A 27,210-nucleotide genomic window follows, 5' to 3' on the forward strand; every position below is an offset into this window, starting at 1 on the left:
ACTCCACCTTGATACTTTGTGATCTTGTCGTACTAATTTTGATGCTTGTCGCAGTTATGCACCTGGCTTTTTCTGCACTGTTTGTACAATGCCCTTCTGCATCCGCTGCGAAACTACCCAGGACCTATACTCTGGGGCGCGAGCCGATTGCCGTGGTGCTGGTATCAGTACCAGGGTGTTTTGAATCGTAAATTGCTGGAACTCCATTCGAAGTATGGTCCGACAGTTCGTGTAGCGCCGAGTGAGCTCTCGTTTACCTCTGAGGTCGCTTGGAAGACGATTTACGGTCCCAGATCAGCTGAAATGGGCAAAGATCCCGTCTTTTCGCTTCATTCACCGACAGGAGTGCAAAGTATGAGGAACTCTGGCATGCTGTTCTGTGGTGTTCTGGCTGACTGAATCAGATCTCCTGACAGCCGACAGACCAACACATACCCGACAGAGACGTCTGCTCTCTCATGCATTTTCTGAGAAGGCCTTGCGCGAGCAGGAAGGTATTATACAGAGCTATGTGAAGGTCTTTCTCGACCAGCTTTCCTTCAGAGCGGCCTCTGGGTCATTAGACTTGGTTGATTGGTTTAATTTTATCAGTCAGTGGCTGAATCGCGTCCCTAATATCCTTGCTAATTCAAGTGATGGCTAGCTTATGATTTGATCCGAGATCTTTCCTTCGGCGAACGATTTACATGTCTAGATGATGGTCAATATGACGGCTTTGTCTCTTCGATCCGAGAGATCTCAAAAGAGCTTACCTTTATGCAAATGTTCAAATACTACGGTCTTCTGGCAGTTCGAGGAATATTTACCCCAAACTCCATCAAGGGTGCGCGTGCACAGAATATGAAGCGCGTGATTGGCACGGTCAACCGACGGTTTGACAAAGTGACAGACCGCAAGGACTTCATGCACTATATTCTGGCCACCATGGAATCCGAAAAGGGTATGTCTCGGCAAGAGATGAATGTAAACGCCTTCAGTTTTAGTATAGCTGGTTCCGAATCACCGGCAACTGTGCTCAGTGGATTCACCTACTACATTCTCACCCATCCAGACATCATGGAAAGACTTGTAGCGGAGATACGAGGGGCATTTCATTCCGTGGACCACATCCAACTGGCTGATTTAAACAACCTTACATACCTCAACGCGGTACTTCTTGAATCCATGAGGATCTATCCACCTGTAGCTATCACACTCCCGCGGGTCGTGCCGGGGGATGGGGAAGTCATTGCCGGTGGTTTTGTGCCTGCTGGGACCACTGTTGGAATCAATCACTATGCCTGCTATCATGATGCGAAGAATTTCCATCGCCCAGGGGAATTCCTTCCTGAACGGTGGCTTCCAGAGACACAGAATCAGCATCCCTACAATCAGGATAACCGCAACTGTTTGCAACCATTTTCTTTCGGTCCGAGGAACTGCCTGGGAAAGAACTTGGCCTGGGCTGAGATGCGTCTCATTGCAACAAAGCTTCTACTTCAATTTGAGATGGAATTGGATCCAAGTAGCAGGGGATGGGCTGATGACCAAAAGATCTTTGGATTCTGGGTCAAGCCACCATTGCTGGTCCATCTGAAACCGAGGGACTAGAGACGTGAAAATCTACAACATGCCCGAAACATAATTATCATAAGTTCCATGCACCCATACCCATTTTCTTGAGTTGCATCACATCCTACTCTTAAATGCCTATCTGTCTCATTAGGATTGAATTACTTCCGATTTTGTTCCACGTCCTAGTTAAGTTGTACGTGACAAATTTAGAAGAAAAACGGACCTCGGGAACCTTGGAACCTTCCGTTACTTAGTCAGCAATACTTCAGGCAGCTTTTAGTTAACTATGCCTTAGGTATAAATCCTTAGTAAGCTCACAGTATCGGGCCCCGGGGCCCGGGGGCCATGGATTTACAGGGGTTAAAAACACAAGACTGACTGTTCCAAACCGAGAAACTACCACCCTTCCTTCCCCCCCAAATTAGCTGCAGAATTCCTGCGGTAAGGGATCTTGTACAATTACCGAATCATCCCTTGACGCTTCCTTCACCGCCATCTAATCATTTCAGGCATGAAGACTCAGGTATGCTGGATATCACCAATAAAGGCATGCCGTCTCCCTATCTAGGAATCGGGGTTTAGAAGAATGGAAAGAGAATGTGGTAGGAAACAATCTATTATTTGTTCTGTAGCGAGCTCGTAATGGATGGAACTCCGACGAAGAAGATGATGTTCTGGCAAGGCTTAGCTCAGGCTTTATGATGTCCTCCTAAGTGTAATGTGATAGCTATCATGACCCTGACCACCATGGGATATTTTAGGCCGAGACAGCCACAGCCTTTTCCGCAGCAACTTGGTCCACATATTTCTCTCCCTCGGTCTGAACAACAATACCACTCTTACTCTCTATATCATCGATGTCCTCCTGGCTTACAGGAACTGTTGCAAAACGTCGTAGGGCGGCCTTATTAACCTCGGGGGTCAAGACCTTACCCTCCCCGATGAGCTCTTCCAGGTGTTCAAAGTAGCGCACAAAAAACCCAGGGGTGATGGTATTCACGAAGACAGCCTCCTCATCAAAAGGATTACTGAATCGATGAGGTAGCCTAATTGGAACTACCACAAAGTCTCCAGCTTTGGCGTCGACGGTCGGTCGACCGGGGCTGTGGAAGCGAACCTTTCCCTTCTGCTTTGAATTAGCGTACCAAGTCCGTTTTAATCGAGCTGAGGGATCTCATACCGAGACATAAAAGCCTTCGTCGTGCATCTCATGGAAATGGAAGACCGGTCCATCGGTCTTAGGAGGAAGTAGGCTCTCGATGGCAGCCAGACGAAACTGCGTGTTAGAACCGTCCTCCATCACACGATAGAGGTCTAAACATAGTTAGTGGGTGTAATGTCTGCGGCTGTCATGTCATTGGTGTGGTGCGTACATTCTCCCAGTCGCCGCCATGGCGTTTTATCTGGCTGGTAATGGTTGATTTTGAGGGTGCTGGCATAAGCTTGATCGACCTTGTCTCCCATGACGAAGTAATGTGCTGGTAATTGTGATGAGTAAATCATGTGGTCTTCACTCTATTAATTTATACATGGCATATGCTGAAGGATCATAAATTGCGGCTTGATTCCGATGTACGAAGTATCCGGGGTCTCGGGGCCCGAGATGTGTTGGGTCAAACAGTGCCATTTTCAGTGCTTTGAGAAACAATGCGATGCGCAATTTATGCTAAAAATAACGTATCGATTTCCGAATGACAAGAATCTATCTGATGCTATCTATTTCTATCGTTTCTTTTTTTAAAAAAAAAGCAAAGAAAAAAGCAAAGAAAAAGTAAAGAAAAAGCAAAGAAAAAGCAAAGCAAAAGCAAAGCAAAAGCAAAGCAAAAAAAGAAAAAACGTTCGGGGTGGTCCTGCATTGGGCGTTGAAGCAAAACCCTGGACATAGTAAAAGACGCTCCTTTGCTATTCGCAAGTTCTTAGGCTGAATTTTATATTTTAATACGTATGAACATTCTATCTTATGAATCGAAATGTTGACTTTGCATATTCATACCGCAGCACAGAGCAAGATGATTGACCCCGGCCTTGTCCTCTAACTAAAGGCTTAAACTCAACTCCCATAGTCCCTTGCATACATGCGAACTCTGATCAAAATAGGCGTTTACCTGTCTGTAGGTTAGAAATACCGCCAACATCTTAATGTGTAGCAACCCACCTTCATACGATGATCAACTTGACCAAATAGTTCTAACCACTCCACCTGCGTTCTCTGCTTCACATTATGCATTGTCATCGTTGTAATATCCCGACGACGGTATGCAATTTCCACGTGCGGGGGGAACTCATTCGGTAAAGGGGACACCCCGTCTGTTACCAAAATTCGCGCGGATAAACTGCTTTTCAGCGTCGGGAGGAACGACCGAAGCAGCCGAACGGCATCGTCATCTGCCCAATTCCACAGAAGGTTCCGGATGAGGAAGACCGATACAGGGCTCGCATCACCTATATTTGGCGGATACAACAGTGAGTCGACATGAGTGAAGCTAACGCGGGCGTTTGATCCTGGTGCCAGTAGTGCTTTACCCCGTGACAGGAAGGCCTCCGAATCGCATCGTATTTCGAACGACAGATCAGGCGCTTGCGGTGCAAGCGTCACCGATGCGAAGCCATACATTCCACCAATTTCAACGACCTTTGAATCTTTAGAGAGTGTGCCTCGCGTAAACCACTCTAAAAGCAGGGAGTTTGCAGGATCAAGAGCTACCGATCGGTATCAGTCAATGCAAAAATGGGCGAACTTGTCCCACTGTAAACCTACACTTGGATACACCTTTCATAGCTCGGCGGAACCGTTCACCTTTTTCAGGGTGGGTGGCGTGCCAGTCATACATCTCCACGCCCCATCTAGGAAATGTCAGCGCTGTTATTCAAGCTTACCCACGGTAACTCGGCCCTCCGTACCCAGCTTTAAACCCCGAGATGCCGTTGCTATAATCGTTCGGGGTTGTAGCGAGCGCGTCAGCCAGGTGAGCACTGGCAACGCGTGTTTCAAACAACCTACAATGTCAGTCGAATTTTGTCCACCGAAGGAGCGACTACCCACTGGAATTCTACCCATGCTCTGAAGTCTGGGTCGTGAAGTAAATCCTCGGACATAGCTGTGAGTGCAAACACATCATCACTCGGCATACAAACTATATTCTTGCAGCGCAACAGTCCCATAATCCGGTACAGCTTGTCCTCCGGGACACCGGATTTCCGTGATAAGTCAAGAAGGGTAGCTTGTCCCCCAGAACTCGCTATATGCTCCAACACTCCTAGCTGAAGGAATGCATAAAGTGCCCCGTGGTCCCAGTTCGGAGCGACGAACTCGTGGAGATAGTCATGGGGCCCTTGGAGGAGAGTCGTGAGTCGTTCCAGCAGGCCAAGTGTCTGCGTTCGTGATTTCGCCAGGTCGGCTGAAGTATCCATCCAGAAGCTGGTATCCGCTCCTGCATCTAGAGTAGGTAGCGTAGTTTCTGTTCTCTGGCACTCCTTTTCCATCAATGAACATTGATCGAGGATATCATTTGCCAGCTGACGAATAGAAGAGACAGGGTAAATACCCAGCTTTGATCCTGATTCGCTATCCATGATGTCTTGATTTTGTCGATCCTAAACAAAATCTTATAAAATTAAGACGGGGGTTTAGGTAAAGAAAATGAGGAAACTTGATGTTGATAAGTCCCAAATTCAGCTCATCACTGCTCGATAGATGGGGAATGGATTTTCTAAGAAGATATACATATCGGACGGCGGAATCCGGGGGGCGTGAAGAATTAATTTAACCACTGAATAGCTATATGGGCTCTACATAAACCCTAGTATAGCTGCAGACGAGAGGGATGACCTGGTAGGCCCAGAGACCTCAGCTTAGAGATTTGAAATGGTGTTTAAAATATTCCTCCTATCAATTTGAGATGAGCTCGTCCGCTAGCCCTGACCAATTTGCACTGAATGAATCTGTCCGATTTGTCTCAGCAGCGTATTTATATATTTCTAGCGCTGGTTAAAACAAGGTTTCCACCAGTGCCTTCACCTGGTCATATAATGGCCCATCCGTGGCCCCTCCTAACGCCCTCTGAACAATGATTGGTATCTCATCTTTGCTTATTCCACGAGCAGAAAGCCCCGAAAGATCAAATCCCAGGGAGCTGACAAGACTGATGATTCGGTCCCCAACCTGGAGTGCATCTTGCAGCTCATCGCCTGTCAGGGATCCCCCAGTCTCAGGCAGCAGGCGAGCAATTTGTTTGGCATTTTCCACGGACTCATGAGCCTTTAGCTTGACTACCTTTCCCAGAGTTAAGCACGAGGTCACTCCGTGTCCAATTCCGTATGGACTACCCAGCGCGTGACCCAAGCTGTGCGACAGCCCCATCCCCCCCTGTATCCCTTCTCCTTTCAAACCAGAGCTCGCATATGCTGCCAGCATCAACCGTACCGTCACTTCTTCATCATGAGGGTGCGAGTCCCGCGCCTTGGGGAGACAATCGAAGAGCTCGCGAATAACATATAGCGACATCGCCTTCCAGGGGACCTCGCTAGCGCATGGGTGATACATACACTCGACAGCGTGATCCATCGCCCGCATCCCGGTGCTCAGCCAGAGATCTTTGGGCGTGTACTGTGCGTACTGTGGGTCGTAGAAGATAACAGAAACACCCATTTCAGGCTTCCGGAACCCGACCTTGACCCCATCGGCTTTGGTATATCCGCCGCCTGCGGTACATTCGGCTCCGCTGAGCGTGGTTGGGATTGTGATATGCGTTAGGGAGGATCCCCGAGCTTGTTGAACACGGAGTGAGATGACCTTTGCGGTGTCTATCGGGGAACCGCCGCCGAGAGAGATGATTGTGTCAACGTCGGGATGCGCCGTCACAGTTTCGATCGCTGCCTCAACATCGTCTATCGGTCCATGCTGGCGGATGTTGCTGATGGTTTCTACATGGTGCTGGTCGAGTAGAGTTTCCAATTTCTGTACGAGAGGTGTTTTCGTGGCGAGTGACGTTCCAGTTACAATGATCACTCGAGATGACGTTGCGGGAAGGGTGCTTACGAGGTGATTCTCCACGCACCCTGGGCCATAGAACAAGTTTTTCAAGTGAATCCGTGGCTGCCACGACCCAGACATGGTTATCTTTGAAGTCACTGCCGACATGATAAGGGTATAAATCGAGACGAACACGGTTTGAGTCAGAATTTGACAGCGAGTGGCCACGGTACACTAATAAATGCACGTTGCCGTGAGATTGTATTGTGCGGGGATTCGCCTTCTACGGACAGTGGTTCGGATTCCGAGTGCCGTTAAGAGGCCCATTGCAGTCGCCTTTCGGATAATGCACCTGCGCACAATTCCATCTTCCGGAAGATCCTAGAGTGCCTAATAAATGGAAACTATAGCAACTATCTTACCCAGTTCTTATACATGAATGACATATCATATTGATATTTCAAGGTGATGCAGAATTAGATGCTGGTTGATCGCACAGGGTCTTGGCTAGATGTCTACTGTCGTATTAGATAGGTCATTTAAATATTTCCGATAGCAGCCAACAATACATCACTATATATGTGTGGAGCAAGTGACTAAAAAGGGTGGACTGAATATATAACTAGAAAAAGCTACATATCGAATGCAAAGACTCTCCAAGTGAAAATTTGATGCATGAGGCGGCGTTGAGAGTAGCAACAATATAGAACGGCATGCTATCACCCGTCACTTCAGAGCCCTGTCCTAAGTACGACGTTTGTAAAAACCTAACATATAGAGTGGTGAAGCTAGTGAAGTAGCCAGCAACAAAGGTTACGTATTCCCGTCTGGGAATGCCGTCCAATCAATGATAGACCGTGCATGGAGCAGGGTGCCTTGAGTCTGCATATCAAAGAGTCGAATTATAAGAGTGGAGAGTGCGGTAAACCCCAGGATACGTACCGTTTATCCAAAGCTGGCCTTGCAAACAAGTTTATAGAACATGATGGGTAGATTATGCCGGGAGCTTACCGACGCTGTAAGTCCAAAGCCAAGCCTATCTAGGTGGTACAAAGTACGCGGGCATAATGGTGACGCAGGGGACATGCAGACAGCCACCCGGCTCTAATAACAAATCTTTAGGCGAGAAGTACGTGCTTGAGGATTGGACAGGGATAGAATCATGTGTCCAAATACGACCCCAAAGCTACCAGCAAGGAGCAGCCAGCGGAAGCACCCTCGATCAAAAATGGGTCGGTCCAGTGATGTTTAAGCTTGAATCGATAAAATCCATGAGATATTGGAGGAAGTAGAGTAAGACATCTTTCCGAATCCCCCATATTTTCTGGGTGAGCCTGGGCCTCAGCCGTTTTCCAGCGAGATAGTGAGAAAGGGACGAACTTCGCTGCCATTTACAAACCAAATAAGCCAACTAACACGGAGCTGAGAATGGTCTGGGGTTGGCATTGGCTGAACAGGAAATTGGTCATGACTGAAATTATTCCTTTATCTATCATGCATTTGCGAAACGAGCCCGGACCCCGGGCCCCGTCAAATTCCGAGACTTGAGAACAACAAAAGCAAGGGTGATGCGACGGAAAACTAGATCCTCACGTCACATTAAAAGTTCCCCTTTTCTTTCAAGTATCTAGAGATAAAAAATACTATAGAAAATAACAGCAATGCCGAGCTGGGTCCTCTTCCCGCGTTTGCATCTAGCTGAGGTCGAAGACCAATCCTGGTGTCCTTCATGGCTTCGCGAACACACTCATCGAGCTTTGTCTCGCATGTGGCAGGCTTCTAATAGCAACAATGGATCACCAGCGGCGCAGGCTTGCGATCTGCTACTCAAGGTCCTTGGAGGGTCTGAGCAAGCGAGCCAGTTCACCATCGTCGATGCATGTGCTGGCGCTGGGGGCCCAACCCCTGTTCTGGCACCAACCTTGAATGCCAAATTGATCAAGAGTGGCTACCAGCCGGTGGAATTTGTGCTCACGGACCTATGGCCGGATATTCGAGCTTGGGAGAAGATCGTCAAACGGAGTGAACACATCTCATACATCGAAGAGCCAATCGATGCTACCAAATCGCGACGTCTGGCCAAACCGGGCACCAAGGAGTGTCGGATTTTCAATTTGTGTTTCCATCATTTCGATGATCCCGCCGCTAAAAAGGTGCTCGCGAGTGCGGTTAAGAGCGCGGATGCCTTCATGTATGGCCATTATTCCCACATGAACTGAATACAACTGACCAACATGCCGTTAGGATCATCGAGATGACCCACCGTACTCTTCCCTCGCTGCTCAACACCACCTTTGTCATCCTATCCGTCTTTTTCACCACCCTCTACGACTTCTATTGGTCACCGAAGCATCTTCTGTTCACTTACCTCATCCCTATTGTCCCGTTGTTCTACGCCATTGATGGCTATGTTTCTTGTACGCGAGGTCGCACCCCTGATGAAACATGGGCGCTCCTCAAATGCCAGCCGGACTTGGACCTCAGTCAATGGGAACTCAAAAGTGGCGAACAGACGGCATTGCTCCCTTTTGGCCGGATGTACTGGTACTCGGGGGTGAAAAAGACCACGAAGTAGTCGATTAGGCCTGGTGGAGAAGGCAATTACTGTTGATCAAAGACCATTCCCCTTCTGAATGGAATGCTCGCCTTCAGAACAATTTTCCTCTGTATATGCCAATCATTCCTAAATCGCCCTTCCCGCCGCGATCCCTGTCCGGGGTAAAATTGGACATAACATATAACATTTGTAGATGTTCACCCGTAATGTCCCGCTAAGGAGCCCGGTGGCCGAACAATCGAGTCAATACAGCCCCCGGTTCTGCTACTTTGCCCAGTCTTATAAAGCTTCCGTATCCAGCCTACAGAGATGCGCCCCATTTCCACAGATCCAACGGCAACGATGTCCCACCACGCCATCGACTTCCCTCCCGACCAGGGCCACAATGTTAAAATATCCGTAATCAACGGGGCCACCTCCAAGATGCGAACAGATCTAGTCATGGATCCAGCTCCAGCAGACAAGAGCCACATTACTCTAGCTGGCTACAGCTTCCTCATCGAATCACAAAATCGTGGACAGAAAGTCTTATTCGACCTAGCATTCATGACTGACCTCGAGACCCGAATGCCACCAGCTGTCAAAGCACTCTTCGCTGGCGGCGAGGACATGATGACCATCGAGGAGCTCCAGGATGTCCCATCGACCATCCAAGCCCACGGGATCGACCTATCCGCCATCAATGCTGTGATTTGGTCACATGCGCACATTGACCACGTTGGCGATCCATCTGTCTTCCCGCCCAGTACAAAACTCGTTGTCGGTCCAGGTTTTAAAGAGTCTTGCATGCCTGGGTACCCGACCAATCCCAATTCGTTCATTCTGGAGAGTTATTTCCACGGTCGCACTGTCCACGAAGTTAACTTATCCACCAGTGATGTGACCATCGGTGGATTTCAGGCGGTAGACTTCTTCGGCGATGGGTCCTTCTTTCTTCTCCACGCCCCAGGACATACAGCTCATCATCTCTGCGGGTTATGCCGGACGACGCGGGAATCCTGGGTTCTTCTAGGCGGCGACGCGTGCCATCATATTGGACAGCTGCGGCCGAGCCCGTTTCGGCCTCTTCCCGATCAAGTGCCGACGACGGCGTGTACATGGAATCCACCGGTCGAGCAGTGCAGCTGTGTTTACTTACCGCATCTAGGTCCCAATAAGAAAAAGGATACGTTTTATAGGCTTGCGGCTGGCATGCAGGAGGACCTAGAGCAGGCCGGAGAAACTCTAGAAAAGCTGAAGGCGTTCGACGGGCGCGATGATGTGCTCATTGTGATGACACACGATGCCACACTGTTACCGGTGCTAAATCTTTTTCCGCGCACCATCAACGACTGGCGAAGTGAAGAGGTGGCCGAGCGGGGTCGGTGGTTGTTCCTGCAGGAGCTTGTTGAGGGAGCAGCGACATGAATGGTTATTTCCAAAGCCGAGCAGCCTGCTAGTTTACATGTCTTACTTGGCAGGGGAGGTGATGTGTGCACTAGTCCTGATCACCCCCCTGGGTGAGTAAACGATCAGCTGTGATGCATGTGGCTTAAGTCCTAAGCTAGCTACCTAAGTGCGAAGGGGCAAAGCGGCCGAAGGTCAAATCCCTGATTTTGTAGGAATGATGCCTTGATATGCCTGGATTATAGACTACTTTCGACACCGCTCTATACCATATATTGTAAATTGAAGCTATTCCTAGTTATACACACCATATATAATAATAGTTGGTTGGTTATACGGCCTTGTCGTGTCTTTTTAGGTGACATGTTTAGATATACTTTTGGCTAGTCTTTTTAGATATTCTCTTTAGATATATTTTTAGATGTCTTTTTAGGTATATATAAAGGCGGCAAAAAAAAAGCACACGTATATGTAAAACAAGGCATAATTCAGGCATATTTAAGCACCAAGCCTAAAAAAATCAGCCATTTGACCTTTGGCCGCTCTGCCCCTTCGCACCTAAGATAACTAGAAAAATAAAACAAAAAATTACAACAGCATGTGTGTGACCGTGGTCACCTAGCGCCCACGGTTCGGGCGTAGGCGGCTCGCCGCTCTATTTAGGGCACTTAGGTAGATATTTACCTACCTAAATATTCCTTACCCGAATATTCAGCCTATATAGTAAAAGATATATTTTTTATTATAACTAAAAAAGTTATAAGTACCCTTCCTTTCCCTATCTATTTTTATCTCTGTAGCCTCGCTTTAACACTCTAACCCCGCTTAGTTACGAGTAAGATGCGTTCTAAATATAACCTAACGTTAAAATATATAGCTAATATAAAGGATTTCGGGAAGTATAGTGATAATAAAATCTAGTAAGTGGTACTACTATAAATAGAATCTAGTTATAGTAATACGTTAACGTATTTCACATGCGAGTGGTCCACACAAGCGAGTGGTCCACGCCAAAACATATAGTAAAAGCGATAAACTTGTCACTTTTATCTCGACAACCGACGCATTTATTTGGTTTTTTTACTTGCCGATAGTAATCGATAAGAATCTTTAGTATCATATATCATTTTAGATGATTTAAGTCTTTAGGTTTCCTATTGTTTCAAAAAATACTAAAAAATACACCTCTAAATCCTACAAATATGAATATCTTAATCACTACTTTATCAAATTTCCTAAAGCTCTATAAAGTGCCTAGTTATTATATAAAAAACATTAGGCTATAAGGAAAAGTTTATATATATGATAGTTGTTGCAATATAATATTGTAATTTATCGCTTTTACTATGTGTTTTGGCGTGGACCACTCGCTTGTGTGGACCACTCGCATGTGAAATACGTTAGTTACCATCTAACTTCCCCTACTTTCTTTTCCCCTTATTAGTCAGTTATCAGAACCAATAGTATTCTATATTAGTAGTTCTATCTCTATCATTATAGCCTGTCCCATCATCACTAATTCCTATATAGGAGCATTTGAGCCTAAGCTCAAATGGTCGACTCTTTCATCGCAAATATATCTGTTGCTCGTTTGGTAGAATTCCAGAGATCGGGAAATAGCGTGCAAGATACATGGTTTTATACTTTTTGTCAGGCCGATTACGCCTTGTTCAGCCGGCAGCCTGATGTGGGCACGTTCGTCCAAGCCTCAACTTTAGACAGCAAAAGTCCCGGCAGGATCGCTCTCAGACTAGGCCTGTCTGCCAATCATCTCTATATTCCAACACACAGTGCACAGGAATATCGCACGAATGACCAGCTTACTCGTCCATTTGATCCAATAACCATACCGCAAACCGTTGTAGCGATTCATGGAGCCTACATGTCTGCGTATTGTTTCCTAGTGTAATCATGACCGGGTTGGTTGAGCTCTGCTTGCCAGTCGTTCCAGGGCCCAGGACAGAAGACGAAACGCACAGGCAGAGTGCTCTATCACTGGGGAGGGGAAATTATGTAAGATACTTTCGTCAAAATTGTGACTTTTAGAACGGGCACTGGTAGGACGATTCATGTATGATGAATTGAATAAGCCGAACTTCATTAGACATGTATTAGCCTATCCCACATCGACACCTCTGACGCTATGTCTCTTACTCCCTCACATTTTGGTCCGGGAACACTAGAAGTTCATCTTCTGTTCGTACTCCTCTGGCGACAAAGACAATAGTTCCCTATGCTCCTCCCGCGTGAGCTTCCTTGGACAATCCTGGAGTTTCTCCTCCACCGCTAGCATGGCAAGCCTCCTTGCAGCTTCCTGAATACCAGCGCTCCGCAGAGTCTCAACGACCGTGTCGGTACTCTGCGGTTCAATGTATAGCCGAGGGTCGGTCCACAGGATGTAGAAGAGCACACTGGGTTCTTGGATGAAGGCAGGCTTATCAAGAACCACTGTAAAGAAGTCATGTGGTATCGGGCGGATAGAAACGTCACGGTTAATCTGAGGCAGTGCTCGCATGACCGAGCCCGCCTCAAATTCATGGGAGGCACCAACCTCGAATCCGTTGGGGGCAGCGGATATAAGGGAAGACAAGGATGTACCAGGAATCCGGAACTCAAAGTAAATAGTTTTGGAGACAGGGAGATGGGAGATGATTCCAGCGGCGAATCTGCGTGCAGTGATTTCCAGGAGGGCAGTCTTTTCCTGCTCGATAGCCGCGAGGAACTGGACGTAGATAACGTATTGAAGGTCGCATTCCCCATCCGAAGAGTTATTTGTGACTGTGACAGTATTGTTTTCAGATCCCTATGTAAGGCGAAGTACGGTCGAGTCTACAGACTGGACTTCTGTTGTTTGCTGCTGCTGCTGTAAAATCTCCTAGATGTGTTGTAAGGTCGGAGTCTCCTCGGACGGTGGGGGTGGGGGTGGTTCATGGAGTCCATAATCAATTTGGTTATAAACATATATCGAATAGATTCCTCGCATAAGCTCTTTCATGTCCCACCTCATTGTGCCCTGGTTTGTCGTAATATTCACATTGATATCGCGAATTTCAGGATTGACTGAAATCCCCCATTCCTTGAAAATTTGAAGCTCAGTCGGCGGACTATCAAGACGTTTAATCATGTCCAGCTTCTTCATTGTAGATGGAAGACTCCGATCGAAGCTAATCCACCAGGGGCCCGTGCCGTGGTCATTGTCTTGGAATGAACCCTGGAGGTAGCTCTTCGACGTAAGAAGGAAACAGAATCCCGACATGAACTCATCCTCAAGGCCAGTTCGCATCGTTGGAATCAAGGGGGGAAGAGACTCGTCATATTCGCCTTCGCGCTGTTCGGCTTGGAGACGCTTGCGATGAGCAATTTCACGACGCTGGTGCTCGACGCAGGCCAGACCATCCGGTGGGTTGTAGGAGTAAATTTCCAAAAAGGGAGGCCAGCTGAGGTCAAAGCAGAAATATGCGTACAACTTGTGGAGCTCCTCTGGCTGGATAGGAGTGGTGCTGTATACTTGAATTCGGTAAGCTTCACCTTCCTCCGGCCGATAGAATTGGCTTTCATAGGAAAACTTCCCCAGAATGACAGTGTTGCCTCCATGGTCGGCATATTCCCGTTGAATCCATCGCCTGATTGGGTCGGATGGATACCGTGCAATCTGAGCTGTTCTCACCATGATGTTTGAAAGATAGAAGGTCGACCAGGTGGTTGAAAATGGGAGTGGGGGATGGAGGCTGGAGGCCAAGTATCGTACCAACGGATTCCCGTCCTCATCGCCAAATGAGATGACGATCTGCTTCTTGTTCCCACCACAGCCCACCATCCCAGTCAATCACGCCAATCAATCAATCAATCAATCAAAGTTCAATTAACCTGTTGCAGTCTAACTAGTTGCGTATGACTATGCAGGCGCTTCATCCAACTGAAGCAAGAACTCGAAGCCAAACGCCGAGCTGGAACCACATATAGTGCTTCCAGAGAGTATACAGATGCTAATTCGTAAAAGAATGCGGAATTAGCCCATTCCTGTAGCCCGTAAAACCCCGCAGATCCCCCTAACCTATACATAAGAAATAACATATAATGACTGCATGGAGTGTACCCTCCACCTTCCAGCTCTCAATTCTCTCACTTCTCTCTCACTTCTCTCTCTATAAACCCTCCCTGCCTTAGTTTTACTTGATGGTAACGTTGTCCTGGCTAGTTGATTGGCATGTTTGTCGACTCTGGCTGAGTTCTCGTTTTATATAGTATTATCTATCGTTATTGGCTAATACCTATCGTCTTCTATACCTAGCTTTATTACCGTAAGGCCTACCGGTTCGTCGTCGTCCTCCTCGATTCTAATGTATTAAAACTGCTAGAGGAGACCTATTTAGTGTATGAAGTTGGCTACGTAGCGGGTAGCCTACGGGTTAGATATAATCTTATTATAGTCTCGTTCTATAAATCCTACCCTAATTCTCTCTAGTTGCTCCTATAACTTCGTACGCGGAATAATATACCGCGGATATTATATAAGGATATACTTTAGTATTTATAAGCCCTCGTTACAATTATACCGGTCTATCTCTACTGCCTTAATCTTAAATAAGAAGTATCGAAGGCTAATTCGTATTATACGTATCTGAATCAAGATCGTATACTATGGCTTCGATAGGCCTTCGTATAAACGAAGGGTCTTCTTATTCGGCGCCTATACTAAGCGCTTTGTCGGGGCGGAGGTTCTCTCCCGCTCCTACTACTTCTCCTACCGCTCTCTAATTCGCTAGCGTGAATTAAAAAAATAAAACAAAAAACAAAAACATACAACAGTGAGGATTCGCTGGTGGTCACCCACCCAACTACTAACTCACCGGCGTGTGGCTTAAGTACGGCTGAGCGGACGGGAAGCCCTGTTTTCCACACCCTATGGTCGTATGTATCAGATTAGCTGTAGGAGAAGAAGATAGGGTGCGAATAGCTGGGTTGTGGAAAGGAGACTGGCGACTACGAAGATAGGGGGTGAGAGTCGTATGAGAATCCTTCGGGCGGTCACAGCCAGCCAGGAAGAGATAACGCCAATCACAGACTCTCGTGTTGGAACAACAATCCTCCGAAACTTAATTGGAGAATTCATCGATCGCGAATAAACAAAACAGTTCAGTCGCATCACCTCTACTATACACACCTTGCCTACGCTGTACGGATCAGTTGTAATTGGGTATCTCCAAACAACGGAGAACGAAAGGTTGAAGTGAACCGTTCAGCCACTGTCTCATAAGAAACCCAGAGGTCCCAACCATGAAGAACTTTATCGGAGCCACGCTGCTGACAGCTGTCGCAGCTACAGCGACTAGCACTTCTGCTCCGACATCGGCCCCAACTGGATCTAGCTATGCGTCTGGTTTTGACATGACCAAAAGCTGGGCCAATCTCAGCCCCTATAAGGACGCAGATAGCTTCAGTATTCCTAGTGGTGTGCCGCAAGGATGTGAACTGTCTCAGGTACATGTTCTGCATCGCCATGCGCAGCGATTCCCCACGGATTACCCGCTGGATGGTGAGGGCATGACCGACTTTGCCGCCAAGTTGACCAATTACAGCAAGGCTAACCCAGACAAGACCGTGGCTGTGGGGCCTTTGAAGTTCCTGAACAACTGGGACTACGTTATTGGCGAGGACACTCTTATGGAGAATGGTGCCGCCACTGAGGCTACATCCGGTGCCAACTTTTGGGTCAAGTACGGAAGACTGCTATACCGTGCTGGACGTGAGAATGTGGCTGCTTGGAGCTCATCTCTTAACGTTTACGCCAACGGCACAGACCGCCCGACGCCAGTGTTTCGCACTACCTCCCAGGCACGTATTTTGGAAAGCGCACGTTGGTGGCTCAGTGAGTGGAACCCTCATCTCATTCACTAATCCCGGATAACGAGCTAACCTCTTCGACTAGGCGGCTTCTTTGGCAACAGTGGAGGTAACAGCTCTTACGACCAGTATAATCTTGTCGTAATTCCTGAGCAGGCTGATTTCAACAACACTCTCGCTTCTTACGAAACATGCACGTTTGATTATTCCGAAGGGTGGGCAAAAATTCCTCCAACGAGTACTTGATCGTGAAATCGTACTAACAAATTACAGCGACAACGCTGCTGAGATCTTCATTTCTCGATACACAAAGAATGCTCGCAGCCGTCTGTCCTCTTACTTCCCTTCCGACTTCAACCTGACCAGTATGGACGTGCTTGCCATGCAGAACCTCTGTGTATACGAGTACACCAGTCTCGGCGGCTCATCGTTCTGCTCTCTTTTCACCGAGCAAGAGTGGAAGGACTTCGAGTACAATATCGACGTGCAGTACTATGGAGACTACGCCTACGGCTCGCCCAGTGGTCGTGCCCAGGGCATCGGCTACGTTCTAGAGCTCGCCGCTCGCCTCGAACAAAAGCTCATCAACTCAAGCGATACAAGCATCAACTACACCTACACCAATAACGAAGCCCAATTTCCATTCGGCCAGCCCTTCTACATGGACATGTCTCATGATGATATCATCCTGTCCGTGATCAATGCCCTTGGTTTCGACTACTTCAAGTACGGTCCTAAGGGATTACCCGTTCACCTTGATCATGCCCCCGAGCGCAACTTCTCTCTCAGCCAGATGACACCCTTTGGTGCCCGATTCATCTCTGAGATCTGGACTTGCCCGCGTGATGTGTCATTCGATAGTTTGGACCCTGTTCTCTACACCAACCCTACCATCAAGTCAACTGCCAAAACCACGGAGTACATTCGTTTTGTGCTGAACAATGCCCCTCTCCCACAAGATGGACTCATCGGTTGTGAGAATTCCAGCAATGGTTTCTGCCACCTCGATAAGTTCTTGCGTGGCGTGCCTGCTCTGAAGGAAAAGGCGCAGTTCCAGAAGGCATGCTTTGGTAACTATACCACCGGAAGCCAGGTTGGGGATGGTGCCCCTGAATCTTAGATCGAACTAAGAGGGCGGTCTCTAGATAAGTCCTTCTTCATATGCTCTTGTATATATATTGCTTCACTATACTAGATGGATGTTGTGGCCTGGTGCCTCTGGTGTCAGCCCTGCCTCGGTTTTGTATATAGTTAGTGGGTTGGGAGGTTCCCTTGTTTGTCGAGAGAGCACCCTAGGGTTTAGCCACCACTTTGGTACTGTTGACTTAGTTAGCTTCTAGAGATAGTTTCTTCGTATAGTTATATATATATCACTTATTTCTTCCATCCTCTCGTCTTATCAATATGTATCGTGTTACTCGAGATAGGTGGTGATTCATTGAAAGCCGAAAGGAAAGACAAGATTGTGTCCATTCTCACGTACTCGAGATGTATATATATAGTCGAAGTTATACAGTGCAGCTGGATCTTTTTTTTCCTGCAAGCCTGGGTGGCTCCTAACATATTCCCGAAATAGGCAACTCCGAGTGTGGCTGAGCGTCTATGTTGCATATGCACAACGTGGAATATAGGGCTGTGGTATATCTTATCTGATTTCAATACTACAGGGTGGAAGAAATATAAAACATTATGAAGGGTAATATTAGCGCAACCGCACCTCCAGTACTGTATACACAATTTATCGACCGACGTACTTGAGCTCCAAGTATCTTGCCGGTAGATAAGTCAAAGCCGTCACAACGAATGTAAACTCGTTGGCAACATCACCACCGGCATCTCCAATCGTCGCAGCAAGGGGACCGATAAACCAAGTCTCATCCATGCCCAAGCACCACGCCACAACCCCAAGGGAAAACGCCACACTCGCACCAATTCCCAGCGGAAGCCTAGCCGGGTCGTTCCATCCTTCAAGATCATAGTTGTCAAAGTTGCCCTTGCGGAAAACATAGTGTTCCTGAAATAGGATAATGGCATAACTTGTGCACCAGTATCCCAACAGGCTCAAGAAATTTTGAAGGTATTCGTTCAGCTTTTGCCGACCACCAATTGACAAGCCGAGGATACAGGCAAAGCAGAACAATGTCCAGAGAGACCGAGGAATGCGAGCGAAGGGTCGGGCAAGTTGCTGGAAGGAGATGGCGGAACTATAAATGCTGATGACGTTGACGTTGATACCGGACAAGACAAGGAGAGTAAGGAGGAACTTGGCGAATCCGCGGGGATGAAGCATCTCTTGGATGAGATAGCCAATTCCTTGGTCGTATGCGGCGGACCAGTCGGGCTTGGTGTTTAAAGCGGATGCGACCATGCAGCCAGCGACCATGCCGATCGAGGTGGGAATCGAGATACCAAAGGTTGTCATGAGGAAAACCTTCAAACGACTCGTGTTGGCAGGATAGTGGACATAGTAGTCGCTAGCCATTGTGCACCACGAGGCACTGGATCCGTAAACAACGGCCATTAGACTGAGAACGGCACCGGAGAAAGAGGAACCGGTCACGGTAGCTGGGGCTGCGTTGTCTGCATATTCGCCGGTCTCGCCGTAGATGATCAGGAAAATAACCAAGAAGACCATCCAGGCCCATCTCTCGTAAATCAAAATGGCTTTCAGCCCGACACAAGAAATGAGCAGGGCTACGACAGCCAAGATGACAATTCCAAGAATCAAAGAGACGTGGCCATCGGAGACCGCTGTCAACGCAAGACCTCCAGTGATACATGCGACAGCTGCCCATCCCAATTGCTGGATACCGTTCAGCAGGGCGACCAGCTTATTAGGCCACCAACCAAAACTGTATCGACTAACACTGATTTGACGTAATCCAGTCACAGCGCCGAAGGTCGCACAGAATCCACTCAGCGACGCAGCCAAGATGGAAACAAAGATGGTAATGAGGATCGATTGTTTCATAGTCAGACCGAACTCCCAGCCGAGGAAGCCAGTCGCAAAACAGGAGGTGTTCATCGTACCACTCGCCCACAGAGCTGCCATTGATATCTCCTCCACCCAGTGGACCTCTCTTTTATCTTCGGCACGTTTGCGCTCGATAGCATCGGACTCTATACCGAGTTTCTTATCCAGCTTAGCCTCCAGTGCGCGGATCCTAGCCAGGATACCGGTCTCGTGAGGGGCAGCATCGTCAACTGAAATTACCTTGGGTGAACCATGTTCTTCAGTTGGCTGCTGGACTGTTGCAAGGCCTTTCTCCGGATCGTAGGCCATGGTTCCTGATGGACTGAGAAGGATGGGGAAAACAAGGGGTGACACTTTGTGCCTGGGGAATCGCTGAATTTTTAAAGCTGTGGGGGAAAAGATAAGCCTTGTATGGGAGAATATTTCCTAGCTCCACCCCGGCGCTGTTTCCTAATTGATTCCAAAGTTAGTTAGCGGGACCGTTACAGTGGCCCCATGTAACTGGTTACTTTGAAGCTTAGTTTTCTTTCGGTTGTTTCCTATCAACACGCGCCACACGGGCCCCTTGGTTATTGGGTAACCGACGGCTTCCGCTTATCTAAAAATGTAAGAATCGTAGGACCTTGTGATAAATTTAAGTGCTATTTTATGCATTAAAAATATTGGCCAATGTTCATGGCTGGGCAGTTTAAAACCAAAGACCCGTATATATACGAGTCATCAATAATCGGAAATAATGGTGGACAATATCCCTGGACGGGTGTGAAGGGGATCATAATGTTTTGTTTTTTTGACCTTTTTTTCTTCTTATTACTATAGAACCTCCTCCGCTGGAGAGATTAGCTAGTCTTAAGAGATACTAATTTCTTAAGGAACCATAGTATATTAACTTGACTCTATCTAATAGAGAACTAGGTGTTATCTCTTAGAGGTTTGATTATACTCTCGATTTTTCTAGTCGAAAGTCCCGTGCAGTTCCCATCTCGTCAGATGACAAGCCTTGCCCAGAAACCTTGGCTCGGCTAAGCTAATCTTACCCGCTCTCCAGGGCCTCTCGGTATCTCGTGAACCTTGGAAGCCACGTGATACGGCCCTTCACACTAGGGGGAAAAAGAAATACAAGCTGGAGTTAAGGCCGAGGTGAGATATTTATCACCTTAGGTAATCATGATCACCCCACTCTCACCCCGTGCTCTCACCTCTGTCGTCTCGGTATCCAGAATTGTCAGCTATATCACCCGCACTCATTGTAGAGTGCTGCACAGGTGTTAACGCCGCGCTGATAATTGGCCATGCAGGATAAGTAGCTTAAGTACGGCTGAGCGGACGGGAAGCCTTGCTTTCCACGCCTTGTATCACATGTATCTAGCGGGGTGTGGCAGAGGATTACAAAGTGCACATGGTCGAGAAAGACACTTTAAGTAAATTGCCCATTTGGTTCGTCGTGTTACTCGTATCGTGTTACTCGTATCTATACGGTTCTATAAAAACATAAAGGTGGCCGTAATCATCGCTGCGGCCAATGCCATGAGGCCCTGCGCACCAGCCGATTCCTTAGTCAACAGGCCGCTGGCAGCTCCGGTGTGGTTTGCTGACCCGTTGACAGCAGTTAGGGTATTCCCTAGGCCAAGTGGCAGTCCCTGGTAGCCAAACGTCAGGTTCTGCGGAATGGACTGATTGTAGCAATGTCCATTCGCAATATCCAAGTTGGTCAGGTCAGCCGGGTTCAGGAAGAACATGTACTTCGACTGTTTGATGTCCTTGAACCCGGATGTGTCGTATGGGAACTTGTCGCCCGGATCCGTTGCCGAGGTATTGCGGAGGAAGATGCACTGGACTTGATCGGGGAAGTCGGTGGCCAGTTTTGGGTAGTCGCGCATCACGTCGCTGTTGCTGGTGTCTGCCACCAGGACAAACTTGCGCTTCGGGAAGGTTTCAAAGATCTTTTGCAATAAGAACTTGCGGATTGACAAAGTAGCAGAGACGTCGCTGAAGTTGAGAGGACGGGTGTCGAAGGAGCCACCAGGATAGTTGGTGTAGATGAACTCCATGTAATTTCTAGTAACTTGCTCTGGTGTAGTGGTCTAAAATGACTATTAGTGTTTTGAATAAGGAAGTGGTAACCAGAGGGGACTTACAAGGTAGTGGAAATGCGTATCGGGGAGGCTGATGGACCAGTTGCGGTAAATCTCCGGCATGTTCTCCCAAGACGTGAATGGACGAGCGAAAGAATTGAGTAATCCTTGTTCCGGTTGGTAAATTTTGGTGACACGCAAAATATCATCAACGTCAGAAACAATCGTGAGTCCGGTTGGAGGCACAAGATAGGCGGTAGCATTTCCGATACTTGCGCCCTCAACATGAGTGTCCAGTCTCTGGATCGCGGAGGTTTCATTTCCCGCAGTAAGGCCATTGCTATCAATCTGCACGAAGGTGTCAAAATCACCTTCAACCGTTGTGTTGTATGGCAGAGTGATGTCTTGGGTACCACCTGTTGTGTTGGATGATCCACCGCCGCCTGGCTGTCCGCTAGATCCCTGACTCGCTGCAGGCTTCAGGTGGATCTTGTTCACGGCAACCTCTGGCTGCTGCACAACAAAAATCTCAGCCGTCAGGTTACGTGCCTGGGCCTGCTGGGATTTAGGAAGGTCTGAGATACTAGTGTTGACGAGGAAGATATCGGCCAAATCGTTCAACTTTGAGACAGAAGTGTTTGGCTGCTTATAGATATTTCCGTGGAAGCGAACATTCCACCCTGCTTTGGTCCAGTTGGCATAAGGGTCGATATTCAACACATTTGTTGGTAATGCTTTGAAGTTGGAGCTGTCCAATCCGAGGGAGCTCACAACTGCGTCTCCAGTCGGGAAACCCTGGAAGAAGTTGGGCACCCCAGATGCGACCCACGAAGGTAGGCCAGACCCAACGTCCGAAAGGACATTGCCGATATCAGATTCAACGTCGCTCAAGATGTTTCGGCCAACAATGGGAGATGGATTATGCTCGACCGGGGAAGGTGTAATGACGGGGTCGGGCGGGGCGACATTGTTGGCGAAAGCTGTTAGTGCGGGGGAAGCGGAGGCAATTGAGAGAAGTGAGGCCTGTACAAGGCTATGTGCAAGGATGTACCTCATTGTCTCCAAGAGCGTTGTGAAAGGTAGAATAATTAAAAAAAACAACGCTCCCAAAAGAAACCACACAACAATGCGGCGGCGGTCGAAACCTTCAAATGGCGGTCGCGAAGGTATAGAAAGAATAAAAGTCTAGGAACTAAATTCTGCGACATTCAATCTATTTAAAAGATCTAAACAAGGTCCAAAAGTCTTGAAAAGGGAAATTAACAGGGAATATCCCTGACGTCATTGAGCTCCACTATCTATTTCCTACCCCCTTCCAATTTGAACCACGATTAGTCTAAACGCTTTGTTGGGGCCCCCAAGAGTCTCGAGTACTTGACCAACACGGCCAACAAGTTCGGCATCACAAAGCATGTCCGAACCTAATCGAAGGTTGTGCGGGCAGAGTAGATTGAGGAGGAGAGATTATGGCGTGTGACTATACGCGATGTTCAAACTGGTCACACCTTCGATCGCGAGGCCAAAGTGTTAGTCTCCTGTATCGGTACCATTAGAATTCCTAAAAAAGGCATCATTCCTAAACTGGAGGAGTTCCAGGGTCAGATCTGGCACTCTGGCAAGTGGAACCACGATGTGGACTACAATGACAAGCGGCTTGCTGTCACAAGCTCCGAGAGATCTTACCTTGTAATGTGAAAAAGAGCTGATCTCGAACGTTGGCAAAATAGCTCAATTTGCTACAGCCTAGATATATTATTTCTCGGGTCACTCGTATAGTACAGCACGTTCGAGCCCTATTATTGCTTTATGCCTTTTCTGTCATTCTTGTGCAGCTGGAGACACATGGAAACCTTTTGTTGCACTGGGAAGCTTCTGCTAACTGCGGAACATATTTCTTTTAAGATAAAAGTACTCAGTTACACGTAGGTGTGCTCCCCTAATCCAGATATCTCTCTTTCATCTCCGTCCCCTTCTCCCCATAGGTATACAGTAATGGACACGCGTTTTCAGATGTATCATTGAAATTCTCGTCAGTACACAGATATTTTGGCTTTCGCTCTGGCGACAGGTTTACTACAACTTCCCTCCATAGACAATGAGCAATGACGTATTTGCAACTGTGCAGGTTTGTAGTAAATATAGAATGATAAGGTTTGCCTTGCATCGAACACCAATGTAGTCTTTAATGCACTGCTAGACATGATCGTGAGGATCAATCTTTAATACACACTGCTCTTATTGAATCCCATCTCACAGCTATTCTACTGTAGTTCTATCACGTTCTATCACAGTAACTTCCTACTCCTAGGATAGCTTCTAAGTCGCAAATTTATATTGAAAAACAGAATTTCCTAGACTGTATTCCATACTGCTTTGGTACGTATTTAGCTACTCTTTTAAGCAAGACACCAATCGTACAATCAGTTATTGATATGCGTTTCAAAGTATGATCTTCCCGCTCGATTCGGCCATTCATGCCTTGTACTCGGGTGGTGGAGCCGAAGCAATCGGTGCTACCGGTAGTGAGATACCCTTTGTCTGCGTAGCTGCATGGTTACGCAATATCATTATGGTCTTTGGGTTATTGGAGTAAGACTCGGCAGTATAGCCGTCCTTGTCCTTTGTATCAACTGAAGCACCATGCTCAAGTAGAAGCTTGATAATCTCAGTAGCCCCAGTGACATATCCCATATTCTCGGTGGAGATTGCCACACGAAGGGCCCGACACCCTTGGTTGTCTTTCAACTCAATATCCGTGCCGTGGTTCAAAAATATTCGAACCATCCCAATCTTTCCTTCCCTGATAACCTTATGGAAAAGCAGCTCCTTGCGGCCATTGCAAGTCTTACTCAGTTCTGGATAACTGCGTAAAAAGACTTCTACAGTCCGCTCATGGTCTTTCTCGACTGCGTATGCGAAAGGCGTGTTTTCCGCGTAATCTTTTGAGTACACTTCCAAACTGGGTCCGGTCATACGGTCCCATAATGTTCGAGTTAAAGCCTTGTCATGCTTTAGGAGAAGCTCGCAGATGGCATGATGTCCCTTTGCAGCTGCTAAGTGTAGCGCTGTTTGGTCTCCATTGCTCCCTAGGGTGGGGGTATTGCAATCCAGAAAAAGTTGAACTATTTCTGTATGGCCCAAGGCCGCAGCAATGCGAAGGAGTCTATAAGTTTCGCTTTCTTTTGTCTCTCTTGTAGGAGGATCACACTCAAGGAATAAGCGAACAATCTCTTGGTGGCCTGCTCTTACCGCAAGGCGGAGTGGAGTTGCGCGGTTGCCATCCTCGATCCGAGGTGATGCATTCTTCTCGAGAAGAAGGCGGGCGATATGCCAATGACCCCCTTTTGCTGCATTATGAAGCGGCGAAGTTCCGATCTCGTCCACGGTATTCGGATCTGCGCCGCCCTCTAAGAGCGCTGTGACAAGATCGAGTCGGCCATTATCGGCCGCAACAATGATATTTTCAGGGGGTTGGGGTTCTTTGCTTTTCGATTTTTGAGCCATCTTGACACACACAGCTTAATGTCAGGAACGAAGTTGGAATGTCTAATCTCATCATACCGGGGTTTGGGGTGTTTTTAGTGTGCCAAAGTCGACTTAGCCTATTCTAGTACAAATAAGCGAACCATCGATCTCGGGAGCGAGGTACGGAGTATAGGGGTGGATATTTGCGTGAGCCGCGTATAAATTCAGTAAAAATCGACGAGTTATCAGAGTCGAAAAGATGAACTGTTTTTAGACAGCAGTGAGCTTCCTATTCTTCTCCTTCGTTTAAGCTAAATTGTGATATATGTTGTAGAATGGATGCAATAAAGATGCCGAGGCAAAAGGTGCCAAGAGGCTGTGTTTCAGCTGGGCCAAGGCGACCCAATCATAATTTAGTGCAGCAGTCCTATGTAGGTACTCTGGGGCTCCATATACGAAATACGGAGTACATATCGCACTCTTATCCCCATCACCACTTGCATAGTTATTCCTCTTCATTGTTATGTAAATCACATAGTACCATACTTAACTAGGGTGTGGGAAATAGAGCTTCCTGTCCGCTTAGCCGTACTTGAGCCCATCACTCGGCACGTGCCGTACCACGTAGATTCACACGTGAATATTAGAAGATAATTATTGATAGCATCTCGATGTCTGGTTTGTCAGGCTGCCACCTAGCATTTAACAAGCCGGTTTCTGGTTGTTTGTAGAAAATCTCAATCTTTCTTTTCTCCTATTTGCTCTCAAGTCACGTTAAAGGCCCAGGCGAAAGCGGCTAACCCCCGCTTCTGCCTACGCCAAGCCAACGTCCAGTTGGGCCTCTGAGAACATGATATGATAAATATACGAGCCTCAAGTTTCCGGTAGTTTTGCATCGGATTAACCACTGCAGCCATGTTCAACGATCTACCCCCGGAAATACTCCGTCTAATTGCGCGGAAAATCGATACCAAGGCTCTCACCTGGTATCCTCATCGCGTCAACTGCACACCGTGTCCCAACGAACCCGCTACACCAACTTGACTGTCTCCGGACACGACAGTAAGGACCAAACAGCCAACATATTTCTATATGCCGTGACCCGAGCACCGAAGCTGGCTAGCTATGTTCGGTCCTTAAACTTGAAGTGCTAGGATACCACAAACACCGACAGTAAAATAGGTCCCCAGACAGTTTGATTTGATGATAATCTTATACACAAAATACTTAGCGAATACTCAGTGAAGGAACGGGATATTCCGAAGAGGAGAGATCTAAACGGTTGAAAGATCTAGAACGGGATAACAGTTATGCATGGTTGGCTTTCAATTGAAGGAATTGCGGAAGCTCAGGCTCACCTAACCATACGGGTCACAGTATGTTATAGAAATGTTACAAAAAGCTGCTATTATAGAGGAACCGATGTTCCCTTATCTTAAGAAAGCATATATAGCTTGGTACGATACAGAGAACGCATTACTATCATTTTCTATACATCCATTCTTCAAATTCCTATCAATGCACAAAGTGGGCTGCTATATTTTGGCGGAGTATTGGAACCGTGATGATAATAAGTTTGAGACTGAATTGGATAACTCTAGACCTCCGAAGCCAGACACACTCCCACCACAATGCTCGAATATAACCGATATCGATGTCTAAGGTAGCAACACTGGGAAAGGGATGGGAGAACAGGTTCAGGCCTGCAAAGCACTGAAGCCATTCCGGGTTGTCCATGGTGCAGGAGTGGTTTCCTAGGATCACTTTTAACCGCGGAAAATTTACGACTCGCTTTCGCTCCAGAAGTCGACGCTGGAGTCTATTTGGGTCGAGGCTCACGAGGTAGTTCATAGGGATCACAACGCCAATAGATGGGGTCCTTTGTTGATTTCACCACTTTGAAGCTTGTTTGTGCTTCCTTGCCCAATCTGGGGATTTTATGTGCGCAATTTACCCCCGCGAGAACTTTTGAATGTTCTTCCTTCCTCGTTGGAGACATTGTATCTTCATGTCAATGAAAGCGGAAGCGTCGGTGGAGCTATAGTTCAGTTGGCAGAATTGGCTGCCTCGGAGAGCTTCCCTCAATTGGCTGCGATACATATTAAATACCGCTAGCTAAGGAAGCCCGGGAATGTTGTGCAGTTTGAAAGGTTGTAGGAGAGGTGTCGTGTTTTATGTCTTCCTTATAACGCAGGCGGATGAGTACAAGGGGAGAAGGAGATGATGCAAGTTATTTGGCGTTATAACGAGGCTTTCTTGCTCAGATATCAAGATTGAAAACTAATAGAAGATTACCTAGGTACAGAAATTAATAGCAGTCATATATACGCTACGACCTTTAAGCGACGTAAAATCGGAGTGTAGAAGAAAAAAACTGAGGAAT

The 27,210-nt window shown here is 47.4% G+C and overlaps 12 protein-coding genes across 12 annotated transcripts; 5 read left to right on the forward strand and 7 right to left on the reverse strand.

Moving 5' to 3' along the window:
• Positions 1-756: 756 nt before the first annotated feature.
• Positions 757-1,590, forward strand: N7537_006197 (cytochrome P450; the record flags this gene model as incomplete). The annotated part of the gene is made up of 1 exon (XM_056897254.1): positions 757-1,590. One exon carries the CDS (start codon positions 757-759, stop codon positions 1,588-1,590), a length of 834 nt encoding a protein of 277 aa, XP_056753039.1.
• Positions 1,591-2,311: 721 nt separating this feature from the next.
• N7537_006198 (uncharacterized protein) lies at positions 2,312-3,018 on the reverse strand (the record flags this gene model as incomplete). Its single annotated transcript, XM_056897255.1, has 3 exons — positions 2,312-2,680; positions 2,735-2,868; positions 2,928-3,018. The coding sequence occupies 3 exons, from the start codon at positions 3,016-3,018 to the stop codon at positions 2,312-2,314; spliced, it is 594 nt and encodes a 197-aa protein (XP_056753040.1).
• A 652-nt stretch (positions 3,019-3,670) lies between these two features.
• N7537_006199 (uncharacterized protein) lies at positions 3,671-5,127 on the reverse strand (the record flags this gene model as incomplete). The annotated part of the gene is made up of 4 exons (XM_056897256.1): positions 3,671-4,254; positions 4,313-4,398; positions 4,456-4,551; positions 4,598-5,127. The coding sequence occupies 4 exons, from the start codon at positions 5,125-5,127 to the stop codon at positions 3,671-3,673; spliced, it is 1,296 nt and encodes a 431-aa protein (XP_056753041.1).
• A 415-nt stretch (positions 5,128-5,542) lies between these two features.
• On the reverse strand, positions 5,543-6,694 carry N7537_006200 (iron-containing alcohol dehydrogenase; the record flags this gene model as incomplete). Its single annotated transcript, XM_056897257.1, has 1 exon — positions 5,543-6,694. One exon carries the CDS (start codon positions 6,692-6,694, stop codon positions 5,543-5,545), a length of 1,152 nt encoding a protein of 383 aa, XP_056753042.1.
• Positions 6,695-8,187: 1,493 nt separating this feature from the next.
• Positions 8,188-9,101, forward strand: N7537_006201 (uncharacterized protein; the record flags this gene model as incomplete). Its single annotated transcript, XM_056897258.1, has 2 exons — positions 8,188-8,717; positions 8,771-9,101. The coding sequence occupies 2 exons, from the start codon at positions 8,188-8,190 to the stop codon at positions 9,099-9,101; spliced, it is 861 nt and encodes a 286-aa protein (XP_056753043.1).
• Positions 9,102-9,425: 324 nt separating this feature from the next.
• Positions 9,426-10,490, forward strand: N7537_006202 (MBL fold metallo-hydrolase; the record flags this gene model as incomplete). Its single annotated transcript, XM_056897259.1, has 1 exon — positions 9,426-10,490. The coding sequence occupies one exon, from the start codon at positions 9,426-9,428 to the stop codon at positions 10,488-10,490; it is 1,065 nt and encodes a 354-aa protein (XP_056753044.1).
• A 2,158-nt stretch (positions 10,491-12,648) lies between these two features.
• Positions 12,649-14,286, reverse strand: N7537_006203 (uncharacterized protein; the record flags this gene model as incomplete). The annotated part of the gene is made up of 2 exons (XM_056897260.1): positions 12,649-13,272; positions 13,504-14,286. 2 exons carry the CDS (start codon positions 14,284-14,286, stop codon positions 12,649-12,651), a joined length of 1,407 nt encoding a protein of 468 aa, XP_056753045.1.
• Positions 14,287-15,746: 1,460 nt separating this feature from the next.
• On the forward strand, positions 15,747-17,433 carry N7537_006204 (histidine phosphatase family protein; the record flags this gene model as incomplete). Its single annotated transcript, XM_056897261.1, has 3 exons — positions 15,747-16,338; positions 16,399-16,528; positions 16,587-17,433. 3 exons carry the CDS (start codon positions 15,747-15,749, stop codon positions 17,431-17,433), a joined length of 1,569 nt encoding a protein of 522 aa, XP_056753046.1.
• A 618-nt stretch (positions 17,434-18,051) lies between these two features.
• On the reverse strand, positions 18,052-19,596 carry N7537_006205 (uncharacterized protein; the record flags this gene model as incomplete). The annotated part of the gene is made up of 1 exon (XM_056897262.1): positions 18,052-19,596. The coding sequence occupies one exon, from the start codon at positions 19,594-19,596 to the stop codon at positions 18,052-18,054; it is 1,545 nt and encodes a 514-aa protein (XP_056753047.1).
• A 1,172-nt stretch (positions 19,597-20,768) lies between these two features.
• N7537_006206 (phosphatidate phosphatase App1 family protein) lies at positions 20,769-22,418 on the reverse strand (the record flags this gene model as incomplete). Its single annotated transcript, XM_056897263.1, has 2 exons — positions 20,769-21,371; positions 21,426-22,418. The coding sequence occupies 2 exons, from the start codon at positions 22,416-22,418 to the stop codon at positions 20,769-20,771; spliced, it is 1,596 nt and encodes a 531-aa protein (XP_056753048.1).
• Positions 22,419-23,834: 1,416 nt separating this feature from the next.
• Positions 23,835-24,866, reverse strand: N7537_006207 (ankyrin repeat domain-containing protein; the record flags this gene model as incomplete). Its single annotated transcript, XM_056897264.1, has 1 exon — positions 23,835-24,866. One exon carries the CDS (start codon positions 24,864-24,866, stop codon positions 23,835-23,837), a length of 1,032 nt encoding a protein of 343 aa, XP_056753049.1.
• A 1,696-nt stretch (positions 24,867-26,562) lies between these two features.
• On the forward strand, positions 26,563-26,942 carry N7537_006208 (uncharacterized protein; the record flags this gene model as incomplete). The annotated part of the gene is made up of 2 exons (XM_056897265.1): positions 26,563-26,669; positions 26,732-26,942. 2 exons carry the CDS (start codon positions 26,563-26,565, stop codon positions 26,940-26,942), a joined length of 318 nt encoding a protein of 105 aa, XP_056753050.1.
• Positions 26,943-27,210: the final 268 nt, after the last annotated feature.

The sequence above is a fragment of the Penicillium hordei genome, assembly GCF_028827395.1.
Source record: "Penicillium hordei strain IBT 12815 chromosome Unknown utg000003l_segment0_segment0, whole genome shotgun sequence".
Lineage (NCBI taxonomy): Eukaryota > Fungi > Ascomycota > Eurotiomycetes > Eurotiales > Aspergillaceae > Penicillium > Penicillium hordei.